Genomic DNA, 25,429 nt, shown 5'->3' with positions numbered 1-25,429 from the left:
AGGTGGTCCTGCCTAGCCCACCTCTTTAGTTAGGCTAGAGAGACTGGAGCAGATAAGTGATACCCCAGCGACGTCGTCACATTTCTATCAACTCAGCATGGCATATGTCAGCTGTCCCAGTGCTCCTTGCATGCTAAATTGTGTTTGATAAAGAGGACTGGGGCATGTGTTACCGGTCCAGTGCCGGGTTCGCAGTTGCAGACAGGGCACACGTGCAGCAGACAGCCTCCCTGTTCCTTCATGGCACTCACAATTTTGCCAAGGAGGATCAAGCGGTTGTGTGCATGGGGGAGGGGACAGGGGGCAGCAATAAAAATCCCCAACCCTTGGTGGTTGGGTTCTAGAGGCTAAAAATAACCCCTATTATAACGCAGGGTAAGGTGAGGAGCACAAAACACCTCGCCAGCAGTCAGACACATCAGAGAGGAAAACAAACCTACCCTGACTTTTGGGCACGGTGGAGGGGGCTAGCAGACCCATTTCTTGAGATCGGTGTGAATGCTAATGGAGAAACCACCAACACCTGCCATTTGGCTAGAAGTTTTTGTTCTTGGAGAGTGTAAATAACTTTATGAAACAGAAGCAGAGTAGAACTCTTGCTAAAAGAATTAAAACATTTAAAAATAAAAGAAATACCTTTTTAGTGTAGAAGGATTTCACCAGTGCAGTGGCAGATGTCAAAGTGCCTTATTCACAGTTGTACATAGGAAACCACGGGAGAAGAGCTACCCTAGTTCTCCATGCCTCCATGCATTATGTAGGTCAAGGAAACCAGGACAAGTCACAGCAGCCCCAACACTATGCCTGCTGTCAACTCTCCCAGGTCTCCTTCACAGTCATAAAAAAGGAGGGTGACAGACTCCGAACAGTTAACAACTGGCCAAACACTCGGTTTACGATAAACATGGCACCCGTGCAGCAGTTGCCTGTCCCCCTCAATAATCTGCGCCATTTTGCAATAAGAGGATGCCAGGGAGGGGTGTCAGCTGCCATAAGGCCCTGCTGCTTTACAGTACACCAGACCTGCTGTTAGCTGACCTATACCACCATCACAGTTTAAAGAAAAGAAGAAAAATAAAAGAAGGGTGGAGAGGGCCAACAAAAGGTGTCCGGTATCCCAGCACCATGTAAGCCCACGTCCATTTGGTGTCCAATAGGAGGCAATTCCAGTATTCCAAACATTGTACTGGGCTGCTTTTGGCTGACCCAGCCTTCCATCACCCAGGCACAGCGCACAAATTCCTCAGACTAGGTTCGCAAATTCAGACAGTGGACCAGGCCAGCTGTCCCTTGTTATCCTTCACTCACAAGATAGAGACATGAAGAGCCAAACCAACTGACAGATCCCCAGCATCCTTCGAGGCTCAGTCTATCAACCTTTTCTCATTTAGGTCATCAATTCAGAGAGCTTTCCATTCTTCGCAGGGGCAGTGGAAAGACTTCCTGGAAGTCCAACCAAGATGACGTGAAAGCACAAGGCATACAATAGCTGTAAAAAGATGAAGTGGCTAGAGGCAAGGATTCACAAATTCGAAGATCAAACCTTAAAGATTGCAACCATTCATGGAAACCCACTGACATTCCAAGTACGTTCATATCAAGCTACATCCGATTTCTCCAGAAGACTGAAAGGTTATCCAGTTTCATACATGATCCAAGACCATGCATCCCTGAACTGACAACTGCACCTTGTACTAAATCCACAAAATCTAAAAGAGTATAATGCATGTCAGGGAGTAATACTACTCTTTTCATGCCGGTCATGTGATGCAGCATGTAAGCACCCAACTTCTTCATGCGCAGAGGGCTCAACAGCACCAGTGAAAGCCCTTCCCCGAATGTAATCCTACAGCAAAAATGAACCGGAAAAACAAATTTTTAGGAGTGGACCTCTATGGTCAGAACCCTTCTAGCAGAACAAGGCCTTGTGATGCTTTGGTATGCAGTCCGCTTCTAAATCATAAGGGTTGCATCATATCTGGATACACCCGAGAGAGATCATGCCCACATAGAGGCACCTTTAGTTTCTAGGCACATCATTACGAGGCAAAGAGAAGGATTCCATGTCTCTCGCAAACGAACAAGCAAACATGTCACCATTTTGCAATATAGATTACAGTAGTGATTCTATTACTACACACTCTCCTGAGAAATTACTTTCTTTTTTTTCAATCTTCAGTAACTTTGGTCTGCTTGCCAAAAATGCCCAAAACTTTCCTAAAGATCGAGTCATTCACACTCATCCCCTTGCAGTTTTGTCAAGATCCATCAAAGGAGATGGAGGCAGACGTGTTTAAAGGTTCTAAAGGATTAGTCGTCCGGTGCAGATTTTTCACGTGGTTTGGTCATGCCCGACTTTGACCCCATACTGGCGGGAGATATAATGGACACTCTAGTCAGTCCTTGACCACGCCATTAGAGCCCTTAGATCTCTCCCCAAGAGATTACTTTCTGGGCTTGCGGACTTCGGGGGACCAAGGCTGGACAACCCATTTGAGGGCGTAGCCACACTGGTCGCCAAGAGGGAAACTTTCCCAGAGTAGGAAATCCAAGACCCGCCTTGCTCCCCTCCACCCCCCTCATTGGCAGGCAGAAGTGGATTGGGGCATCAAACAAGAAAATCCCATTTATACGGCAGGGGGATGTCCACAGAAGCATGGAAAGATCTGGAGCAAATGGTGGAAAATTGATTGTTTGGGTCTGCATGACTGATAGAACTATGTAACTGCATTGTGGGGCTGTCTGTGACACGGTTGGTTTGACTGATAGTTGTGTTATATAATATAAATAATAAAACTGGTTATTTAAAAATAAAAAATAAAAATTTTAAAGGATGCCCCAAAAGTACTGAACCCCATGTTCTACATGGAAACTTCCGCTGAAGAGAGAGCAAAAAAGGCTGACCAGTTTTTCGCCAGACTCAGATGAAGTGAAGTTGCCTGGGGATAATTGCTCTCCCAGAGGAACAAATTAGCTCTGCCCAATCTGAAAATGTGTGCAAAACTCAGGCAATCTATTTGGCAGATTGCAACAAAAATATTTTCGTTGTGGTAGCCACTATGCAATACAAAAAAGTATGTGTGTCCCGTGCTGCGGAAAGAAATGTGTGGGAGTCATGGTGCGGGACCTGTGACACCCTTAAATGTGTGGGGGATCGGGGGGTGCCAGATACAGATTCTGACATCAAAAGTAACAGGTATCCACCTCAAGCAATGTTACTGAAGATTCTGTTGGATATTTTAGCCAAAGTTTCCTCACCTTTGAATAGATACCCAATCAGTACCTCCAAAACGTGGAGGGCCTGAGGAGTGGACTCAAACCAAAAGGTACTACAGGAACGCGTGTTCATTCTCTGCAGACTGGACTGTTGAGGTAATAGGGCTTGCTGAATGTTTGCACAGATGCACATGTACTTCCTGGCAGGCACCTGTTGCCAACTCTGTTGTAGCTGCTCTGATTAAGTGAGCTCATTGCACCTCAGATTGCTTCTTCTTGGCCGGGGCATAGTAGGTCTTTATGCACTGCTCTATTCTAGACACTTCACATTTTTCCACTGCCTTCTTCTTATTATTACCATGAAAGACTGGCCTCCTTGCATTTATGGCATAATCTGGGTTTGGACTTAACCCATTGACTTAAAGTGAGAGCGAGACTTAGCGAGGGAGCAGTGCTGCTATTTGGAGTGAGGGCCACCCTGGGACTTGTAGCAGAATTGTTTCTTTGAGCATGGCAGTTTGTGTTCTGCGACAATTTTGCTTGCTGATCGCCTTTGGGTGCATCAGGAAGCATTTGTTGCATGACCGAGGTATGGCTGTACCCTAGGCACAACAGGCAAATGTCATGCGACTCCATAACTGACATCTGCTTCCTGCAGTCATGGCACAGTAAAGCCTGTGACATCAGGGGGGATATTTCCCTGGCACATTGCTGAATTCTGTGGATTTCTGGCATTGGCACAACCATCAAAGTTGGGTGCGGCGCTCAGGATCCATACTGAAAGGATCCGACGTCAGCGCATATGGTTGGCTCCTATATGCAGCTCTGCAGTGTCAATTCTGGAGCACCGCAAGATCTTTGCCGAATCAGGCAGCACCTTCTACCAGTGCACGAATTGAAAAAGGTGAGGAATTGAAAAATTGAAAAGGTGAGGAATCTGCAGTTAGAAGTAGCCATCAGATAGCTCATCAAATCAACACACATCTGAAACAAGCCAATGTAAAGTCAACATTCACTGTACAGTCCACTTTTCCCCAAGCACCAGAACGATATGCAGAAAGAGTCAAGCTCTGCATATACATATCAGAACTACAGTAGCACCAGAATAACATTTCTGTTGTACAGCAACACACCAATCCATAAACTTGCTTTCTTCCCCAATGCTACCAAATGTAAAAACATTTAAGAAAGGAGGTACAAAGTAACATGTCTAAAGGTCAGGAAAGACTGCTGATCCGCAGTGGAACTGGTGCAGTAGTAGATGATGCGTATCAGCGCAAACGTGGAGAAGACACAAAACTCACCCAACACTGTACCCATCAGGAGGACTGTGAGGGATCTGAAGCCCAAAGAGACACCATGGTTGAGTTCAGACAAGGCATTTATGACCACCAGGAAGAGCAGCACCATGCGGGGCAGGCCGGCGGTCTGCAGGAAGGCCATGAGCAGAGCCAGGAGCAGGAAGTACGCCACGTGCAGGACACAGGTGTAGACCGCACTAATGTTCATGCCTAGAAAGAATAAAAAATATATATATGTGAAAGGCTAGATTCATGGATTAAACTTGTGCCCAGCGGATTTTTTGTAAACATTGACAATTTTCACTCCAACAAAAATAATAACATTTAAAAATCAGGCAAGTAATTGTGACAAAATGTTTGCAGTGTTGACCAAAAGTGCAAGGATTTGCTTTGGGTCAAGCCAAACCTGTAATCGTTTTCTGAAACATTGAAATAGAAAAATTGTAGTTTTTCAATCTGCAACGAGAAAAAAGTTGGGAAGATGCTGAAAGAAGCATCGGGATAGAAGGCTGGTGAGAGGCAGATGAACTGGGGGCAGACCCGGTCGGTGCTTACAGGTCCATCTGTGGATAAGGTCCAATAGCCCTTTCTCTGAGCCTTCGGCGAGCCGAGGTTTTACCAAATTACCAGCGTAAGTGGGAAAGGCACACGGGATACAACCCACGCAGCCCCCACAAATGAACCTGGACCTAAGGCATGCCTCGCAATGACCACTCCTGGCAGAGACGGTCACAATACATTCATTCTGAGATGGGCCACTGGAATGAATCTCCTCCAAGATGCCCACCGAAGAAACCCCCATTATAACTGAACACGTTTCATTGGTCGATTACGACTCTATCCCAGAATAGAGTAAATGAAATGGTCATTTGCAGATATGAAAATTATGAATAGAGTAATGCAGCTGATCATTTATGAAAACTGGCAACATAACGGATACCAATATTTAGATGTCATCAAGCTATGATGGAATCTCTTCTTTCCTAGTCACCATCTAATGTCTAAATTAGCATAAACATGACGTGAATAGAAGTTTCCTAAACGGCCTGGCGCACACGTATCTGTTTATAATTCCAATGTTCCTCCAGTGTGCTTGGGAAGTGAGGACACCTTTGTGGCACAGTTCCCTCGACATGTGGACAGGTACATCCGGCCAGGAACCGAAAGGGTGCCCCCAGGGCTCGGTTTGTTAAAAACATAGGTGCCGGGGCCCTCGTCAGGAGGCCACTGCTACCCCTTCTAGCGCTGCAAATGACAGTACCAACACAACTACGAACCATCACACCTATAAGAATGCTATAAGAATGGCTTGGGCGGCAGGTACTGGTCATTTTTACTGTATCCTGAACGAATAAACAACTGTTGTTGTGCTCATTTCCAAATTAGACAAAGTGCCACCATGGGTCAGACGGTCATACATCCCGGTGTTGACGATTAAGTGCCGATGCAGAGCACCGGAAACCACCGGCTCAAATTAAGCACTGGTGCCACCTTGAGATTCGTAAACCGCCTGCGTGATGCGGGTTATGAATTCGATGTTCCTTTCAAAATTCTTGCGCTTCCCTTTGTAAAACATGCTCGGATATATATACTACTTCTCAATGTCATGAGAAAAAGAGACCTTGTAACGTATTGTATGAAAAGAAAGGTACAAATGCTCTTGTCTAAGACCATTGCATGTCTTACGAAGTATCCTATCGTGTTAACATATCATTAACTAGTGATGCCTTGTCAACTTATAATAAATCATACTGTGAATACACGCAAATGAAACAGCAAACAATCAAGCCCCTTAAGAATGTGAACACAAGTATATTAATGGAATAAGGGTTCAAAAGCAGGAAGAGGGCGAGGCATGCGAGACATTGTATCTGGAGGCGTTGGGACAGAGATGGCCCCTGCATGGCATACCGTTATGTTCTCTTGCCCAGAGTGCCCATCTTCAGCATGCATCGTGATTTTGGCACTAGCATCACAATCTAGCGTGTGCACAGACGAGGCTTTTCTATAGTTCCCGGGCATGTCCTGCAATCTGAAGGAGCGAACCCAAATGTGCCCTCACTATCCCGACAGCCGACTGAGGTCAGTGTCATGGGTCTAGTGCATGCTATGGTTTGCTAATCTATCGCAGGGGCCAGACCCATTTATCTGCATCGCTAGAGGGGGGGCCTACTTACACACGTGCGTAAAGATCTATCAATGCGCTAAACCAGATCCTATCGTCAACATCCCCAAGTGTCTTCTGTGTCTGTAATGGATGCGGCATTCATCGTACATGTAACGAGCAACGGAGGCCTGTGCTATGTATTGCGGGCGCCCCAAGCTTGGTCCTATGCACAAGATGGAGGGGAGGTGGTCTTCCCCAGACAGCGGAAGTGTATTGCTGACATTCCTGAAGCAGGAGGGAGGATAGTTAGACAATGAAATAGGGAGACAGGAGACCGCCTTTTGTCTTTCCCCTAATCGTCCTTCAGTTGTGATAATATCTATGTGCAGAAAGTTCACAACTTGGCGTGCCTCTTGGGAATGTGCAAGGCTGGAGACTACCCTGCTGGGAGGGGCATCACTACACAAAAGCTGCGTCTGGAGAGCAGCCTCAAGAAGATACTTGAAAGGAGAACAGACCCAAAGCAGTGGTTAACGTGCAGACACTGAATCCACATCTGCTTTAGGTTTGGGCCATATAAAAGTGGCACCCCCTGATCAACAAGCTTTCAGTCCCTCGCTCTCTACAATCATGGAGAGATAGGTGTATTCAGAAGACTCAGACATTTTAGGGCAGAGGGTAATCTGGCCCAGGGCCTCAGCCTTTCAGGGCCCCCCTAATAGAACCAGCTCTGTTCTAAGAGTTTGGCCCTGATGACCTTGAATAATTCTTAAACTTCGATGGATACAATATTGAAAACTTATCACTAGCCCTGAATCTTAGATGTAAACACATTCAGAATTTGAACGAGTGTGCCTGCACACTGTCCGTGACCTGCCCAAAGAGGACACGAAAGAGCTGAAATTGGATCATAAATTCAAAGCCATTCTGAAAAGGGGCCCCCAATATACTTTCGAACCAGGGCCCTGAAAATCCCTAAAATGTCCCTGAGAAGGCTGGTTTCTGCTTGACAGCGGCTCCCCAGGGGCGAGAGCATACCACCTAAATCCACCCTTTGCTGCAAGAGCATATTACCTGTCTTGAAGTGTCTAGAAGCCATCCTGCTGCTGAGCCTGCCATCATTGCAGGAGGAGTGACAGTGCAGGAGGAGTGACAGTGCAGGAGGAGTGACAGTGCAGGAGGAGCAAAGTGCAGCCTGACTCCAGTGTGGTGGGTCTGCAGATGACTCTGGAGAGGGATTTGCAGGCCCTAGTTTCAGGGCCCAGACTCTCCTGTGCATTTCTTGGCAGGAATCGTGAACATTGACGAGTAACCTGAGCTGCTGTGCCTGATGTACGTAGTGCAGTGTGCCCAGAGCCACTGTGTCGATCTAATAGGTGCAGCATAGTCTGTGCTGCTGTGGCAGAGCTGCGATCACGGTGGCATGCACTGAGCTTCTGCGCCGAATCATGAATCTGCAGTATGGCTCCAGCCACTGCACCTGCCTGCGCTGGAGTGGGATCCAGAGCTGCTGGTTACCCAAGGCCACAGTGTGCCTCAAACCATGACCCACCACTGGACCTGAGAGTTCTGTGCAAGGCCTCCACCTCTTCCAGTCCGGACATGGTAGGCTGCACCACTCCAGGCCCAGTTTGAATGGGGCTGAAAGAACCAAGCATCAGACAAGGATCCAGTTCACCTCTTCACAGGCTTCCCTGACCGCAGGAGTATCGCAGACGTGACTGCTAAGGAGGCAGAGGACGACTATAGGCTCACACTCGGCTCACAAGCAGATGAAGACACAAGTACTCCAGGAGCGGGGGGTTGCTAGAGCGGTGTCAGCCCATCACAGACTGTGAAAGACTTGTGGGTGGGAACAGTGAGAGAAGTGTGGAGACTGTGGAGTAATTTAAGGAGTACGGGGACCAGAGCCTAACCATGCTAAGAGCCCGACCTGGGAATATAAGGCGGAACCGAGCTCAATAGAGACAGGAAGCGCTATCCCGATTTAAGCATCAGGACACTAAACTTCAGTGTACATGTATCATTGCTTGAAGTACTAAGCTGTAGTGTGCCTCAAAAGTACTTTTCGCATTACAAAAAGCAAGCACTGGGTTGGCAATCAGTTACTCTACAGATCTGTTTGTTCTTTGCTGACCTCGAACACCTCAACACTACCTGCCTGAGAATCTTGTGATTCTTGCCATGGCTAACATGGAGAGTCAAGTGCTTAGGGAGGCGGAGACAGAGCCATAGCGGGTGGGACCATAGGACACAAGGGGCGAATTCGTTCAACTCCCAGGGTTGAGGGCCAGTAGCCCTTACTTGCCTCCTGCATAGGGGGGGGGAGGGGTGGGGGGGGGAAGGACAAGCATGAAGAAAGAGGAGTCCAAGGAGGGTCGGCAGTCGAGGGAACTTAGTCTGGAGGTGGAAATTGAGCGATGATGTTTGCTGGTTGAGCAGGATTTGCTTTAGGTTTCACATAAAGCGGAGCATGTTCTCATTCCAAGGTGCTTGGGGAGATTATTCCATAGTTTTTCTCCTGCTACTTTCATTGCTGCAACTCCAAGCGAGGAGCTCTACCACTTCAGAAGTATCAGTTTGAAGCTGGTGATGGAGAGAAGAGGATCAGTCGGTTTGCAGAATTGGAAGAGGCTGGATAGGTAGTTCGTAACCTTTGTTCTGCTTCCCAAATAAGAGAGAGGACTTGAAATTATATCTGGTATTCTATGGTTAGTGAAGCAAGCCAGCATCGAAACGTTGATACCTGGTCATTCTTTCATAGTCCAAAGATGATGCTGGTGGCTGTCTTGGACTTGCTTGAGCTGCTGGGTTTCTTTGAGTTGGGATCGGAATGTTCCCCGCATGGCTTACAGGCCTGTTCTCCTGCTAAAATTTCCCGACTGCATGCACAAAATGTATCCTTAAATTTATTTTGGCCCTGGCATCACACTAGCCCAAGCGTATGCCCAGTACCAAGGACTGTCTCAGACTATGAAAGGTCCTTGATCTGTCTGGTGAACTGGAGGGTCACCACAAACATGCCCTCACTCTTTTCTCTACCTTTCGTACGGTGCATATAGCAGTGGTGGCAATATACTCTTGTTCGTAAGGCTCAATAGTGTGACTAGTGTGTATGTCACCTGAGAGTGTGTGTGTGTAGTGCGTGTAGCATAAGTGTGTTTGAGAGTGTTCAGAAGTACAAAAGCCAGTAGGATCCATTTTGAATGCCTCTGGTCTTCAACTGCTGTGATAGTCGGCCCTGTCGGGCTGAAACTGCCAGGGTGGCCTACACGCCTCGAGAGTCTTGCGTTTAGTTGAGCAGCCATGCTTACCCTGAGCCTCACGTCAGCCCTGTTAGGTTCAGTTTATCCTTGGTGACCCATCCAGGTACATGCCATTCCTGCTGCCCAAGGACAGCACTATGGCTTGGACCACATCTACGACAGGTTTCACCTCATAAGACAGAGCCGGAGAAGGACCGACCTCACCGGGCCTACTCAACTCCCTGCGGGCTCTGTACTCCGAATCGGAGAGGGGGTGCCAGGCCCCTGGTGGAGCAGGTAAAGCAACATTTGTATACCTTCTCTATTTGCATGACAAAATACGAATTATGTAAATATTCTAAATATTAACCTGTATTAACTGTTTGGAGTGTTACTATTAATCAACTTTACACCTTGATAAACACAAGATACACATGGGACTAAAATGTGAATTGCATGGCAAATAATTCTAATGATTAACTGTGGTACGCATAATAACCGTAGGACGGGTTTTATAGATATTGGATGATTTATGTTGCTTTTGTAATGGTTTGCGTTCCTGGTATGGCGGAATGGTGAGTATTATTACTTTAAATGTAGCTATAAGCTAGGAAACTACTAATATATATTGGGATTAGTGTGGGTTTAAACATTAGAATCTTTATTTGTCAAGGATAGGAACATGGAGGATTGCCAGAACTCAGCTAGTGTGAATGACAGAAAAGACAATAAGTGACCTGTATCCAGAGGTCTACATGTTGATACTTCAGAACTTTTCGCATGAGAACTGTACAAGCCAAAAGATGACATTCGATTCCCTGGGAACCAAGAGATTCTGGGCAATAAAATGTAGCTGTGACTCAAAAAGGACCCAAAGATTTCAAACCTCTTCTGCAGGGTCTAGGGGTTGTTTAATTTGCAGGCCAGCAGTCGGCTAAAGGAGCATTAGGGTCCTTATTTGATAAAGATATCAGTTTTATTACTGTTTAGACAGAGGCCAATGATGTTCAGTGTCAGATTGCCCTCAGGCTCTTCAGTAGTTCCCTTTTATAGCAGTTGTTACTGTGGCCGAATAGGATTCGGGTCGAATCTGCATATTCCGGCAAGTGAAATCCCCTCACTTGTATCATATGAGTTGGGGCCAACATGTAGAGCTTGAGTAGAGGAACTTCACACTTAGATGGGGGTTTCTGAGGAGTGTTCATTGTGAGAAAGTGGCTCTGTATATACTGTTCCTTAATAGGTACAGGGTGTACAGAGTCCAGAGACCCCAAGGGTTTAACAGAGGTTAAAGTTAGATATAACCTTACTCTCCAAAGTGGTAGCCTGGTCGAGCAGTAAGGCAGTATCAGAGGACAGTGTAAAGCACTTGTTGTACACACTCAAGTCAGCAAATAGTTCCACACACTCAATAACTGAACTCTAGGCCAATGGTTTGTATATAAAAAATATATGCTTGTTTTATTTTAGAACCAACACTTTGAATTAAAATATACTTTCTCAACAGGAGATGTTTCATAAAAAATACTTTTGTATATGCAATAGACTTTTTAGTAAACAGTTACAAGTAGTTGCAGTAGGCAACTCTATTTCTAAACATAATACATTGAGCTCAATGATAAATTCAAGTTTTATGCAACAGGTTACTTTTTAGATTACTTTTGTGATTCCAAGACTGGATCCTAGATTCAGTCCTCGGTGAGTTCTCAGAATCAGTTGATGAAAGTCGACTTTGGTACTGTAATGACTTTTAACTAATATTAAGCTATTTTAAAAGTTAACACTTAGAAAATATTTCAGAGCAAAACAATCAATGATTCCCTACGGAAGAAATTCAGGTTATTGGTACAGTAGGTTATCGTTACTTTTGTAATCCAGTACTGGGTGCCTAGACTCAGTACTGGGACCTTTATCCAAAACAGGTAAATAATTACGTTTTCAGATGTTATACGATTTTTGAAGAATATTTAGAAATTGCAGAAATCAACACTTAGAAGAAATTTCACAGAAAAACAGTCAATGGTTTCCTATGGAAGAAAAATGAAGTTAAAGGTAAGTATAGTTGTGGGTACTTTTCAGAGTCAGTGCTGGGCACCAAGATCCAGCACTGGGAGCTCACCTAAGAGCAGGTGAGTAAATTCGTTTGTCACTCGGCTGATTTTTGGTGAATATTTGAAGATTTGAAAAGTCCACACTTTCAATTTCAGGAAAAAGCCAGTCAATGTTACCCTATGAGGAAAATAGAGTTTGCGGTTTAAGGGTAAGTACTCAACTGGCAGAGTTGAGGTTCTGGGCACAGACTCAGGGGTCCCCCAGGGTCAGGTAGGTACAGTTGGTTCACCCTCAGCGACTCTAGGGTGGCCGGGTGCAGAGTGAGTTAGGCCCAATGTTATCCTATGAGGGATAGGGGTGCCTTGTTTGGTGGCTGCTGTCTGGCAAGCCACGCGGCTGTGGGAGCTGGGCTCCTGGTCACTTACTCAGGGCAAGTGGGGAAGTAGGAAGGAATAGAGTTTTCACTGCCAGGGCCACTCGGGCGGCTGGGTGCAGAGTGCTTTTGAGCCTTCGGGCGCTCAATGGAAGTCCATGGGAAATCTCCGGTTAGGAAAAAGACTGCAAGCTCGGGGACGAGGACTCTTCAGGTGCCACCACCACTTCGAGAGGTAAGTTGGGTAGTTGGAGGATAGGTAGGTACCCTGGGATTAGACACAGAGGGCCGTGGGGCGCCGGGTGCAGGGGTGCCTTTTGGTGTCGGAAAATCTTACCCTCTGTTGATCGCGGTTGGGGTGGCACACTGTTCTGAGGCTGCTTCAGGATTGTCTAGGGTGGTCCTTGGGTGCCGGACTCGGGGTCACAGTCGCCGTGGGGTCGTCCTCGTGGGTTTAGTTCACTCCGGCACCGGTCAGGGTTGGCTGGTGCAGAGTGGGCTGGGATCGCAGTTCTGGGCTAGGGGTGAAAGGTAGGTTCTGAGTAGAGCCTCTACTCATGGGAGTCCCAGGGAATCAAGAGTTCAAAGGCAGCCAGGTCCTCCGGGGTTTCTGAGGTTGCTGGCCACAAGAGATGCCGTGCTGGAGCAGGTTCGAGGGTCGACAGGCCGGTAGGGATGGGGCCAAAGCAGTTGGTGTCTTCCTCTTGTTAGCAGCTGCAGGGCAGGTCTTTGTTCTTCTTGCTCTTCTTGTAGTTTTCGAATCTGGGATCTGGGGAAGGAAGGTTCATGGTGCCCCTAAATACTAGATTTAGGGGCGTTACAGGTAGGTGAAGGGCAGGGGCCAATGGGTCCCTGTCCTGGGGTGGGTACACCCCCTATCCTGCCTCTCTCCTGTGGGAGGGGGGCAGGAGCCTAGTCCCGATTGGGCAGGGCTTCCCATCTTCAAAATGGCGAGAGCCCGGAGATGTGCTTCACCTCGCCTCCCCCACCTGAGGGGTGGGGTTGGCAGGCTGGCACATCCCCTGTCCTTATTTGGTGTTTCTGGCCAAGCTTCCCGCCAGAGTGGGGGGTTGCAGTGGCCTGGGGAAGCTCACAGAGGCGGAATCCCTTTGAAGCTTCCCCCTGCCCATCCTGGGGGAGGAGATTTAGCACCTCGCCAAGGATGTGCATTGTTGCAGGCCCAGGAGAGCAGGGGCTCTCCTACCCAGGGGTCCAGCAACATGTCTGCTGTGTGGCAGCCTAGCAGCCTCAGAACAGACGTGGATTGTAGGTTTAGGATTCAGGGGGCCTCTCTAAGATGCCCTCTGTGGTGCTTTGTACATTAAATCCACACTGATGCCAGTGTGTGATTTAATGTGCTGAGCAGTTTGATACCAAACTTCTCAGTCTTCAGTGCTGCCATTATGGTGCTGTGGAGTTCGTGTTTGACAAGCCCCCAGCCCCATATTCTCTTAGCTGGCAGCACTGCACTTACAGGACCCAGGAATAGACCTGGGTACTGTAGGGGCACAGGGCTCCTGCCTCTGTGTCCACACCACTGGCATAGGGCACCCAGCTAGAGGGCTGGCTGATAAGCAGTGTAGGTTGTGGGCATGGCACACCGGGATGTGTGCCATGTCGACTCTCTGTTTTGTCTTGTATCCAGACACTCAGCCTGCAAGGGTAGTGTGTGTGTGTGTGTGTGTGTGTGTGTTAGGGTACAGGGCCTCTAAGGGTGGCACAATGAGTGCTGCAGCCCTTAGAGGCCTTCCCTGGTCACAAGGCCCTGGGTACCTAGGGTACCATTTACCAGGGGCCGACATGTGGCCAGGGTTTGCCAATTTGGGTTTTGGCTGTTAGGCAGTTTTTAGGGAAGGAACACAGGCCCTGGGCACCTGATTGGCAGGAGCCCAGGGCACAACAAGGAAAAGTGCATCAGCTATTAGGCAAAAAAGGGGGGGGGGTTACTGCAACAGAAACCCACTTTCTTACATTCATCCATTTTAATATATTGTCTCCCCTAGGGAAGGAAGGAGCCAGTCCCAAACTTTCCCTGAGATTAACTCAAGCTTATAAGTGTACTAAGAGCACATTGTAGTCAGTGCCACAGGTCACAGAGAGGGATATCCAAGTGGGGGGGCGCCTTTCCAGCAGTTTCACAACATGCCCCTGCTTGTTTTGTGGTGTCACTGGTTCTCATAATGCAATGAAAAGCAAGAAAAACACCCATAGCTGAATACATGGGCTCTATTCGAAAACTAATGTGAATATGAACACTCCTAATTTAAAACTGTGCCATTATCGGTACATGTTTTATGAAGCGATTCTGCTGAATTTGCTAAGAGTTGTTTTCAGAGCAATATTAAATATCCAATCACAGCATTTTCACATTGTCTGAACTTTGAACATCAGTGGGTTGTTACTGAATTTAACTTAGAATTGTGTGCGTTTCAAATGCCCTCCTCATAGCTGGTAGGATGCACGCTGATTGGTTGGGGTTCTGTCCAATCAGATGTGAGGTGGGCAGAACCAGTTAGAGCTCTGAATCCATCAATGTGTTTGGCAGAGAGGTCGCGCAGCGGACGCGCCACTGGTGCGCCGAAGGCAAGCTGTCTGTGTCCATCCATGACACTCAGGGTAATTTACTCTCCACAGAATATCTGCAATCTTGTAAACATGCCATGTGTGGGATCCATCCTCCATTGAGGGCCCCGTATCTTGCATAAGGTGCAAAGGTGAGTTTGGTCCCTTAATCGAGACGTCCTTTGATATCAACCAGGCTCATAGCTCCCAAAACAAGTCACTATTCAGGTGGGCTCATAAATGCCTGCTCTTAGTAAACATGCACAGGAGGTATATGACAATTGAAGAACTACAGTTAGATTTTCTATTTATTAAGGAATCATGGCCTAAAGAATGGTGCAACCCAGATATTGTCTCCACCCTCCCCAAAGGCTACACCATCATAAAACAAGATAAGGAAGATATGCACGCAGTGGTCTTGCTACCATCTTCCGCAATATATTTCAATGCCGCACTTTACAAACTTTCGAAAGGTGCTGAAAGCCTAGGCTTTTGCTTTTTCAATCCGCCCCTCTCAATCCTTCGCTGGCAGCGTACTATACAGGCCCTAGGATCTACCTTTCTAGCCTTCCTGGTAAACGCATTGGCACCTCTTTTACTGCGTTTAGCAAATTTCACCATTCTTGGCGATTTTAATTATCACCTTGATACCAGCAGTAATTCTGATGTATCGAATTTCATCAAAACATCAAACATCATTGATCTGAATCAATTAGTCAGATCTCCGATGCATACCGCAGGTCACACCTTGGATGGCATTTGTTCCAACCATCCTAATATGGCAGTTGGAGCTTCCATCCCACAGTCCTGCTTGGACTATTTCTTGATCCCCTTTAATATCCCATCAGTCCAGACAATACCCCTGTCCATCTCAACCACGCGCTCGTACAAGCATTGTAAATGGGGCAAGATGAGGGACCAGAATTTAGTCCCATGTCTTACTTCCTCCTCTTCTACAAGGAATTTAGCTGAAAACCTTACTTCTTTGAATAATTGGATTAGGAACACAACCACTGATTTAGCCCCTGTTGTATCTGCTAAGAATTGCTAAGAATTACAGATCCACTCCCTCGGCCCCTTTGTTCTCCCGAACGGTAGCAGAGCAACGGCTGATCCGTAAACAGGATGCCTGTGCCCCAACATTCTTCATAAAGAGGCGAACACTGTGAATCCTTTTATTAATAACTTCTTAAACACCTCTTTGTCAATGGCTGAGATCCCCTCTGATTTAAAGTTAGCAGCCGTTAAACCTTTAAAAAAAAAAAAACAATCTTTAGCAGACCCTACCACATTGTCCAATTTACGCCCTATTCACAGCTTCCTGCCCCAAGTAAAATTTTGGAGAAACTAGTGAACGGCCAATTAACTTCCTTCCTGGAATATTTCAATCTTCTTCATCCTCAGGAATCCGGTTTCCATCCTAAACATTCCATGGAATCCGCTTTGTTAGAAGTCTCTCGGACACTACAAAACTGACTCTAGACGCCGGTAGGAATGCGGAATTGGTCTTACTCGATCTATCTGCCACGTTCAACACCATCTCACATGCCTTACTCTAAAATGACTCACAAATTAGGGCATTTTCCACAAAGCTTTGGCCTGGATAAAGGCTTTAACTGGCCGCAGAAAAGCAGTCACTTTGGGACCTTGTACTTCAATAGAAAAACTATTAACATCTGGAGCTAACCAGGGATAATCTCTTAGCCCTGTACTTTTCAATATTTACATGGCCCCTCAAACTCCTTTGGAGTTGCCACTACATTGTATGCCAATGGCACGCAGTTGATCCTTTTGCTTGATAAAGGTTCCTTAGGCTCAGAACTGAATTTTCAAAACTGCCTTTGCAAAGTCATCTTGTGGATGCAAGTAAACCATCTAAAATGCAACACAGATAAAACAGAGAATCTTTCATTCGGAAAGTCCAATCTTTTTTCACCAATCCAATGGTGGCCTATGTGCCTCCACCTCCTGCCACAGTAGAAGTTACTCGAAACCTGGGAGTTAAATTTGAACTTGTCTGTCCTTCCGTCGATAAGCCAAGGCAATGGCAGGCATGTGTTTTAACCTCATCAAGTCTCTTAGAAAGTTTTTTGACTTTCTTCCTTTAGCTGCCAGGAAATGGGTTGCATTTGCTCTTATCACCTCCTGGCTTCCATCCATGACCCCACGTGACGCACGGACACATTGCCAGCGAGAGCAGGGGCTCCCCTTCCCACATAGCTCAGCGGATTTGGCACCGCCCTGCCCCTGACCGGCTGGATTAGTCGGTCCTCCAGGCCCACCACTGCAACGCGTCCACGACGGATTGCCTGCCTCAAGCCGAACGCAGAACCACAGATCCTCACAGTCACCATAATGGGGAAGCCAAGGGCGTCTCAGCACACCACAGTACTTGAGACTGCCCCCAAAAATATGCCCAAAGCCAGGACCGGGACTACACTCGCTACGTCGCAGGCCGATCCCTCAATCTCCCACAAGCTGGATCAGGTCCTGTTGGCCATCGAACACTCTAGAATATCCGTGGAGATGCGCTTGGGCACCGTCACGATCGATATTAACCTCTTACGGGATGATCATCGCAAACTCGCCGACAAAGTGAAAGAGGGGGAGAGGGACTTGGCTACGTTACAACCCACGGTCAAAATGCATCAGGCGACATTGCAAGACGTCCTGGCCCACCTATCCACCATAGAGGAACGCACAAACTATTTGGAAGGGCGCTCGCGCTGCTGCAACATTTGCGTGCTGGGTCTTCCAGAGGGGATCGAAGGCGTGGACCCGCTGGGATACGTGGGTGAAGTCTTTTACCCCGGCAACGGACAGGACGGCGTTCTTTTCCATAGAAGGGCCCACAGAGTACCAGCTCGCAAACCGCCACCAGGAGCATCCCCCAGACCAATGCTGGCGAAATTCCTACATTTCCGTGACCGGGACGCGGTGTTGCCGGCAGCCAGACAAGCAGGACCCCTGCACGTGGAGAATAAACTGATCATGATCTTCCCAGACTATGCGCGTGCAGTACAACAGCAAAGATCCTCGTTCTTGGAAGTAAAGCGAAGGTTGCGTGCCAACAACATACAGTACTCCCTTCTGTTTCCAGCTCGCCTCAAGATACTCCACGATGGTGTGGCCACTTTCTTCACAAGCGCAGAAGAGGCACTCGACTGGGCGGATCTGCACTGTGCGCACAAATCTAGACAGGATCCTGCACAGGACCGTACCCTCAAGGCACCTCGTACCAGAAGACTTGCCCACCAACGGCAACTGGGCGGACAAAAAATAACGGCCCGGACCAGTAGACAAGATTCCCCGGATTTAGAACAGATCATGAAAGAGACAGAAGATGCTACAAGCGGTGATAGATTTACAAGTCCCCACCCAAATGGACGACATCGACCAAGCTCTGCACCTCTTCTCTTCAGAAGGGGAAGATGACAGCGACTAAACAACTTCCGGACTGAACTCTGTTACACCCCCCAGGGTCACCCCCCAGTCAGCTGACACTGTGCTTGATTAGCAAATGACTTCCCTCCCAGCTTGAACTGATCCTCTGGCCCACCAAGTGTGACCCACTTAACCTACTCATCCCTCTTGAGTACCTGAGACATGGACATACTTCACCAAGCTCCAGACGACGCTCCATGATCCTACAACGGCCGGATCGACGGAACGTCTCACCCTGCACGCTGCTGCCACCCCCATGATCTATCGTTGTGCTCTCCAGTTCAGAGAGAGCAGGTTTGGACGCGTCGCTGGTCGCGATAGGTCCTCCGCATTGGGAACATTTCCCAGCCCCAGTTACTCCTCACAGTTCCTTACCTTCTCCTGACACCCTTCTACCCCCCATGGAATCCCCAGTAACAGGGTACTTGCAACACGTCGCCTGGAGACAGATGGCAGGGAACATGCCCCCCCACACCACACGAGATACATTGGCTGCCGGGCCCCAACAGGTGCGATCCACCTACACGAGTACATACAGAACCACATGGCTACACAGACACAGACCGCTGACGTCAGTCTCCTGACACTCAACGCCCGTGGTCTTCACACGCCCCACAAGCGATACGCCATATATTCCTACACGAAGCGCCAAAATGCTTGGATCATGTTTTTACAAGAGACACACCTCACACCGAGATCCGTAGACTACAGTCTAAATGGCGTGGCACCATATGCGCCACGTCATACTCTGCATACGCACGGGGGGCATTGATCTGGGTCCGGCCAGGAACCCCTTTTCAGGAACTGAGACGGGTGGTGGATAAGGACGGTGGGTATGCCCTCTTAGAGGGCCTTCTCGACGGACACTCGGTGCTCTTAGGCAGTATATACGCCCCGAACACAGAGCAAGACAAGTTTTGGGACCGACTCACTGAGGTTCTTGCCCAATTCGCCACAATACCCTGGATCTTAGGAGGTGACTACAATTGTACACTCGACATTACTCTAGACCGTTCCCACCCCCCCACCCACGCACTCGGTAGCTCAGAAACAGGCGGAGCGGTTCAGGGCCTGGGTCTCACAATGGGGACTTACTGACGTCTGGAGAATGCAGCACCCGCAGACCCGACCCTATTCGTTCCATTCCATATAACCTCAGAGTCCGCCTGGACAGATTCCTGTGTTCAGCAGCAGTCTTACCCAAAGCACAACACTCGGATTACCTAGGCAGGATTATCTCGGACCACGATGCCCATATCTGCATCTAAACTGGAGACCCCCTCGCCTCCCAGTCCCAACTTGGCGTCTTCCGCGGGATTGCCTAGTAGATCCCGTCTTCAAACACGACCAGGAGCAGAGCATACACGACTACTTCACACACAACACCGGGACAGCATCCTCCACACTAGTAGAATGGGACACATTTAAGGTAGTGGCCCGGGGAGAATGCATTAAGCAAATAGTGGGAGTTAAACGAACCCTAGAGCAAACACTCATCACAGCCGAAAAACACCTTGCTACCCTCACTAAACAGGAGGATCCATCAGACGAGGCAGCGAAACGACTCGCTGAGGCCAGAACGGACTATAGGGCGGCTTGCGTCGACCTCCGGAGCTATAATTTCAGGATGTATGCCAACCGGATGCACAAGGAACGTGATAAAACGGGTACTTTGCTAGCTTGGTTAACCAAACAAGACAATGACATGAAACCCATTACTGAGATCATAGATCCCCACGGTACCCTAGTCCGCTCCCAAGACCAGATTCTTACAGCATTCGATCAGATTACGCGGCGGTCTACCGACACCCCGCCTCGGAGGAGCAAGATGGTATAGATCACTTCCTCGACCCTTTAACGATCCACACAATTACGAACGATGATAGTACGTCTCTAGAGGCGAAGATACAGACCACAGACATCACCTGTGCCTTACGCACCTTAGCTCGCAACAAAGCGCCGGGGCTAGACGAGTTTCCCTTAGAATACTACCGGACCTTTTCCCCCTTACTGGTCCCTCGTTTGGCGGCAATGTACTCCACAGCACTAGATCTAGGGGAGCTTCCGGAGTCCCTCCGGGAGTCAGTCATCGTGACCTTCCTGAAACCTAACCGTGACCCACAATTGCTGACATCCTATCGTCCTATCACGCTCCTCTCCACTGATTGCAAGATTCGAGGTAAAATACTGGCGGACAGATACACACAAATTATTCGGCCCCTGGTACACCCCAATCAGTGCAAGTTTGTTCCAGGCAGAACCACCTCACAGAATATCCGTCGCCTATTTCACGTCCAAGACCAAGTAGGTGACACACATCCTTGGGCTGCCTGCCTTATACTAGACCTCGAAAAGGCCTTTGACACCCTCACGTAGCAGTACCTCTTCTCGGTATTACAACGAATAGGCCTAGGCCCCACTCTCTTGGCGTACACAAAGCTCCTTTACACAAAACTCACATCACGCGTTCGTATAGGGCGATACATTTCGCCAGCATTCGCGGCACAGCGCGGCAGGGATGCCCTCTCTCGCCCTTGCTTTTCGCCCTAGCGGTGGAACCGCTAGCAATTCGGTTGCGACTGGAGGGAGAACACTGGGGCATTCCTATAGGCACTACCATGCACAGTGTCTATGTATGCCGACGATCTTCTCATCTACATCAGAGACATAACCACAGACTTAACGCCCATCTGGGTCACGTGGACAGAATTCGCGAAGGTCTAGGGACTTAGAGTAAATTGGGAAAAATCCACAGTGTACCCCCTACATCCGAACCTTCCCCCTCGGACGATCAGGCTGGGTGATCAAAAAATTGCCTGGAGTGCGGAGGCTCCCCGATACCTCGGAGTTCATCTCCATCACACTCCGGCTGACCTTTAAGACGGTAATTACCGAAAGGCACTGGCTGGCATCAGCTCCTCGGTGGGATTTTGGAGACACCTTCCGCTGGCCCAGATTGGTCGGGTGGCCATCGCCAAAATGATAATCGTCCCGCGGCTACTATACTACTTCACAAACCTGCCAATAATTCCACCAAGACCCTTCTTCCGTGAGCTAGACACACTTCTTGGTTTACTGATATGGGGTACGGGCAGGCATAGAATAGCATTGTCGAAGCTTCAGCTACCCACTTCGCAAGGGGGCTTAGCTGCCCCATCCTTCGAATCTTATTTCTTAGCCGCACAGCTACAGTGGCTATCTTATTGGACAGCAGGCAGACACGTCGCAGAGACTATTACTACAAATGGCCTGGTGCCCATGCCCGAGATCCACCGACTACTCTTACCAGGCACTAAACCTCGACGCACATACCCCCTACAGGTGACGGTTGCACGCCAGTGCATGCAGAGGATACACTGTATGTCGCCCACGATCCCCCCATATTCACCCCTTCTTCCGCTGGTCGGATGGCCCCTGCGAGAACACTACTACACACCCAACATACTCCGCTTCTGCACGGATTGCGGTGTTACGGAAGCTGAGGGTCTGTTTGAGGACGGCCAGCTCAAGCCATTCCAACGCCTAATAGAGGACCATGACCTTCCTGCCGGCCAATTCTTACTTCATCGCCAACTCCTTGCACACTACAGACAGTACCATGACCTCTCGACAGGGGAACCGCCTACACATCCGGTCATACACACACTCTTGCACATGGGACCAGGACGCCACTTGGTCACATGGATCTATAGGGCTATCGGGGAACTCAGGCACAAACCACTAGCGACCCTACGGACCACCTGGGAAGACGAATTAGGCCGCTCACTTCATGAGAAGGAATGGGAAAAAGCTCTCGAACACCCCTAGAAGGTGTCTCGAAATGCACGTTTCAAGAATATACAATTCTACATCCTCCATAGAGCATACTGGATGCCAGCACGCCTCCAACGCTTCTATCTTGACACACAATTCTTGTGCCCTAGATGCCGCTCACAAGCAGCAGATTTTCAACACATGTTTTAGAGCTGCCCTACACTACACTCCTACTGACACCACATCCACAAGTCCCTCGGGGATCTCACTGGACTCGCGTATTTGAACACCTGGGACGTCTGTGCATTGGGTATCTACCAGAAAAGAAAGCTGCACAAAGTACCCCTCAGATTTGCCTCGCTGGCCATTTTACTAGCCAAACGCAACATTGCTATGCATTGGCGGTCTCCCACAGGGCCCCCGGTTGCTGCTTCGGAGGGGGCGGTTCAAAAATGGGCATTAGCGGAAGAGGAGACGTTACGGGAAGAAGAGGTAAAGGGGGCACGCAAACACCCCATATCCCTAGATTGGGCTATCCTGCTGAACTGCTTCACACAATCACTGACCCGTACTGACCCGGAAGGCGGCCCCGACACACCGCACGACACAACTGCAGACGCCGACGGCGATCACAGACACCAGTCCCTCTCACATAACACATACAGGCAGCCTGTAGTTTCTCAGCACTATGCTATACGTCCTACTGAACGTTCGGACCTTGATGCCGGGCCAACCACGATCCCATCTGTCCCCCTCGGCTGCCAGCCCCTAGAAGTACGTGGACCCACAGTCCGTCAGGGCATGTATTATCCCACAACCACCTACGACACCAGTACCCAAAAAAACTCCATGCACTCCCTCCCCAGTTCGAATCCACCCCAGTTCCGTTCAAACATTTTACACAGCATCACGTCCACACAGGCGTGGCATTGGACTAATAACTGCACGACGATCAATGCATTTATTCTGAAGTTCAGGATTTGTTGATGGATACCCTGTCACATGTTGCAAAATGTCACAGTAAATATAAAATGTAAATGTCATGTTTAAAAAAAAAAAATCACCTCCTGGCTTGACTACTGTAATAGTCTTAACGCTGGAGCCTCAAAATATATTTTGCATAAATTGCAGATGGTGCAACATGCAGCAGCCAGACTTGTACCAAAACTCCCTACCTTGAAAACTCTACTGGCTATCAGTACATAAAAGGATCCTTTTTAAGATCCTCCTAATGGTGTTCAGATCATTTGAAGCTACTGGGCCCAAATACCTTACCACTAGATTTCTGCACTATACCCCTACAAGAACTCTCAGATACTCCGATGCCAATCTTCGCAAGCCCCCTTCTTTCAAACTAAAAAGGAGGAGTGGTAAATCATTTTCAGTGTTAGGAGCCAAGGCATAGAATTTACTTTGCAGCCATCTAAGTTTCATAGAATCTGAAACCCTTTTCAAAATAACTTCTGAAGACCTGGATTTTCCTGTTCCCAGACACACTGCTATTCACTTATCTTATGGCCGTTTTCCATTTCTTCTTTTCTCTCCTGAATGTATTCAGTTGGTACCCTAGCACCAGGATGCCTCTTTGGGAGTGGTAGAGTGCTTTACAAATTTTATATCCATTCAAAATATTTTTAAGTTGCTAAGGCTGTGCATGCCTGGATTACAAAAACTGGGTTAAAAAGGTTTTAAAATCTAAATGTGCATTGTTACCACCTAGTTCCAAAGACAATATCCTAAATTTTTCTAGATCAAACCATGTGCCCAGGTCTATGCTTTTCTTGACCTATTGAAAGCAGTGGTTAGTTAAAGACCACAACTTCACAAACACATGGTCATACAACCTTAGCTAACTGAACCAGAACCATCTCATCTCCCACAAACGTTCTCCTGCTACACCACTATACCTTTCTTTTTCTCTCCTCAGTCCATACAACCTCGAGCTAAACCCAATCTCCTCTCCTCAGCTTTTCAAGCAGCATAACGTCTTACCAGCTACAAACAATTCCTACCAATCTGCTGCTGCTCAGCTGTACCCGCCTCTTAAGAGATGCACTTCTACTGTAAACGTTTGCCTGGCCTGCATTCCATCTCTCAACCAAGATCCACTCTAACAGTCAAACATTTATTACCACCCAGTCATTACCTTTCTACTATATTGTTGCTAGGTACATCATCACTGGTTGAAAAGCTATATTACTAGGTCTTAAATAAAGGTCCAAGATGTGGAACATTGATTCTTGCAGTGATGGAGCTGGGTTTTCCCTTCCCCCACACTTCACCAGCCAGTCAAACATGGTGCAAGAGTGATAATGGCACTAGATGGCAACGGATGCTCCAAGTCGCATGGGTCCCTCTGAATAAGGGCTACAAGAGATTGATTGGCATGTACACAGAGCGCCTCCCATGCTGAATGAACCAACATGTAGTCTGTATTACCTGCCCAGCCAATGAAGCCTTGGATGTGGCCAAGCCGGAGCTCCACACTGCTCTGCATGTGGTCCATGGCATAGAGCACCATCCCCAGTGTCTCGTTCATCCTCTGAAGCTTCCCCATCAGCACGTCGTAGTACTGGGCAGTCTGACTCTGGTGGGCCAAGAAGGTGGCCAGGTTGGACTCTGCAGCAAAGAAAGGGTGGCTTTATGTATGCAGTCATTTTAATAAAAATATTTTTGAGAAAGTGAGAAGATTCATTGTTTAAGGTGTGCCTGCTGTTGACCATACGTTGCACTAAAGGAAGGGTATGGTCTTACACCCAAGTTATACCTGGTCCGCACGGTACACCTGATTTCAATCCCACCTTTCCCAATTTGCACATTTAAATTTTTTGCAAACTACTAATCTTACTGCTCCTCAATTACCGAATCCGACAAAATTCAAAGAACAAATGAGCCCATTGCCAGAATTAAGCTAGATTAATTCAGAAAATATATTAAAAATGTATAAACGTGTTCTTTAGCAGTTAGGACTTGTTCCCCAAATGACACAGGTAGCGAGGGCTCTACAGAAGGCAAGGCAAGGATTGCAAATCACTGCCTTACAAATCTTTTCCTTCATCACATTAATCAAGTATTTCTTACTAACATGGACAAGTAAAGTCTGACTGATTTTATACTAATCTCTCTGACTCCAGTACTTGGCTGCTGTTCCACTGCGTGGGATTTTAATGAAAAGTCCTTCCATAATGCTGAAAACATTAGAAAATTGAATGAGAAAAGGCTATCATTGTTTATGAATAGTCTATAAATCAGAATAATAAAGCTGCAACTCTGCTGCTTTTTGCTTTCAATAAATTCAATTTTCCACCACGTGCCGTCAACAATAATTCCTTCACTGTAAAACTGGTGAAGGCCTGAAATGGTAAATTGTAAAAGC

General features: G+C 47.8%; 1 protein-coding gene across 1 annotated transcript in view; it reads right to left on the bottom strand.

Annotated features, from left to right (window-relative positions):
- LOC146830557 (protein brambleberry-like) overlaps window positions 1–25,429 on the bottom strand; it is a 204,490-nt gene that overhangs the window by 23,617 nt on the left and 155,444 nt on the right. The window contains exons 7-8 of the mRNA XM_085604049.1: window positions 24,493–24,672; window positions 4,521–4,727 (exon numbers count right to left, since the gene is read on the bottom strand). Coding sequence (XP_085460175.1) covers window positions 4,521–4,727; window positions 24,493–24,672 — 387 coding nt within the window. The remainder of the gene's footprint in view (window positions 1–4,520; window positions 4,728–24,492; window positions 24,673–25,429) is intronic.

Source organism: Triturus cristatus, chromosome 5_1 (genome assembly GCF_964204655.1).
Source record: "Triturus cristatus chromosome 5_1, aTriCri1.1, whole genome shotgun sequence".
Taxonomy (NCBI): domain Eukaryota; kingdom Metazoa; phylum Chordata; class Amphibia; order Caudata; family Salamandridae; genus Triturus; species Triturus cristatus.
The sequence above is the reverse complement of the archived record's forward strand: the minus strand, read 5'-3'. Positions and strand labels throughout refer to the sequence as shown.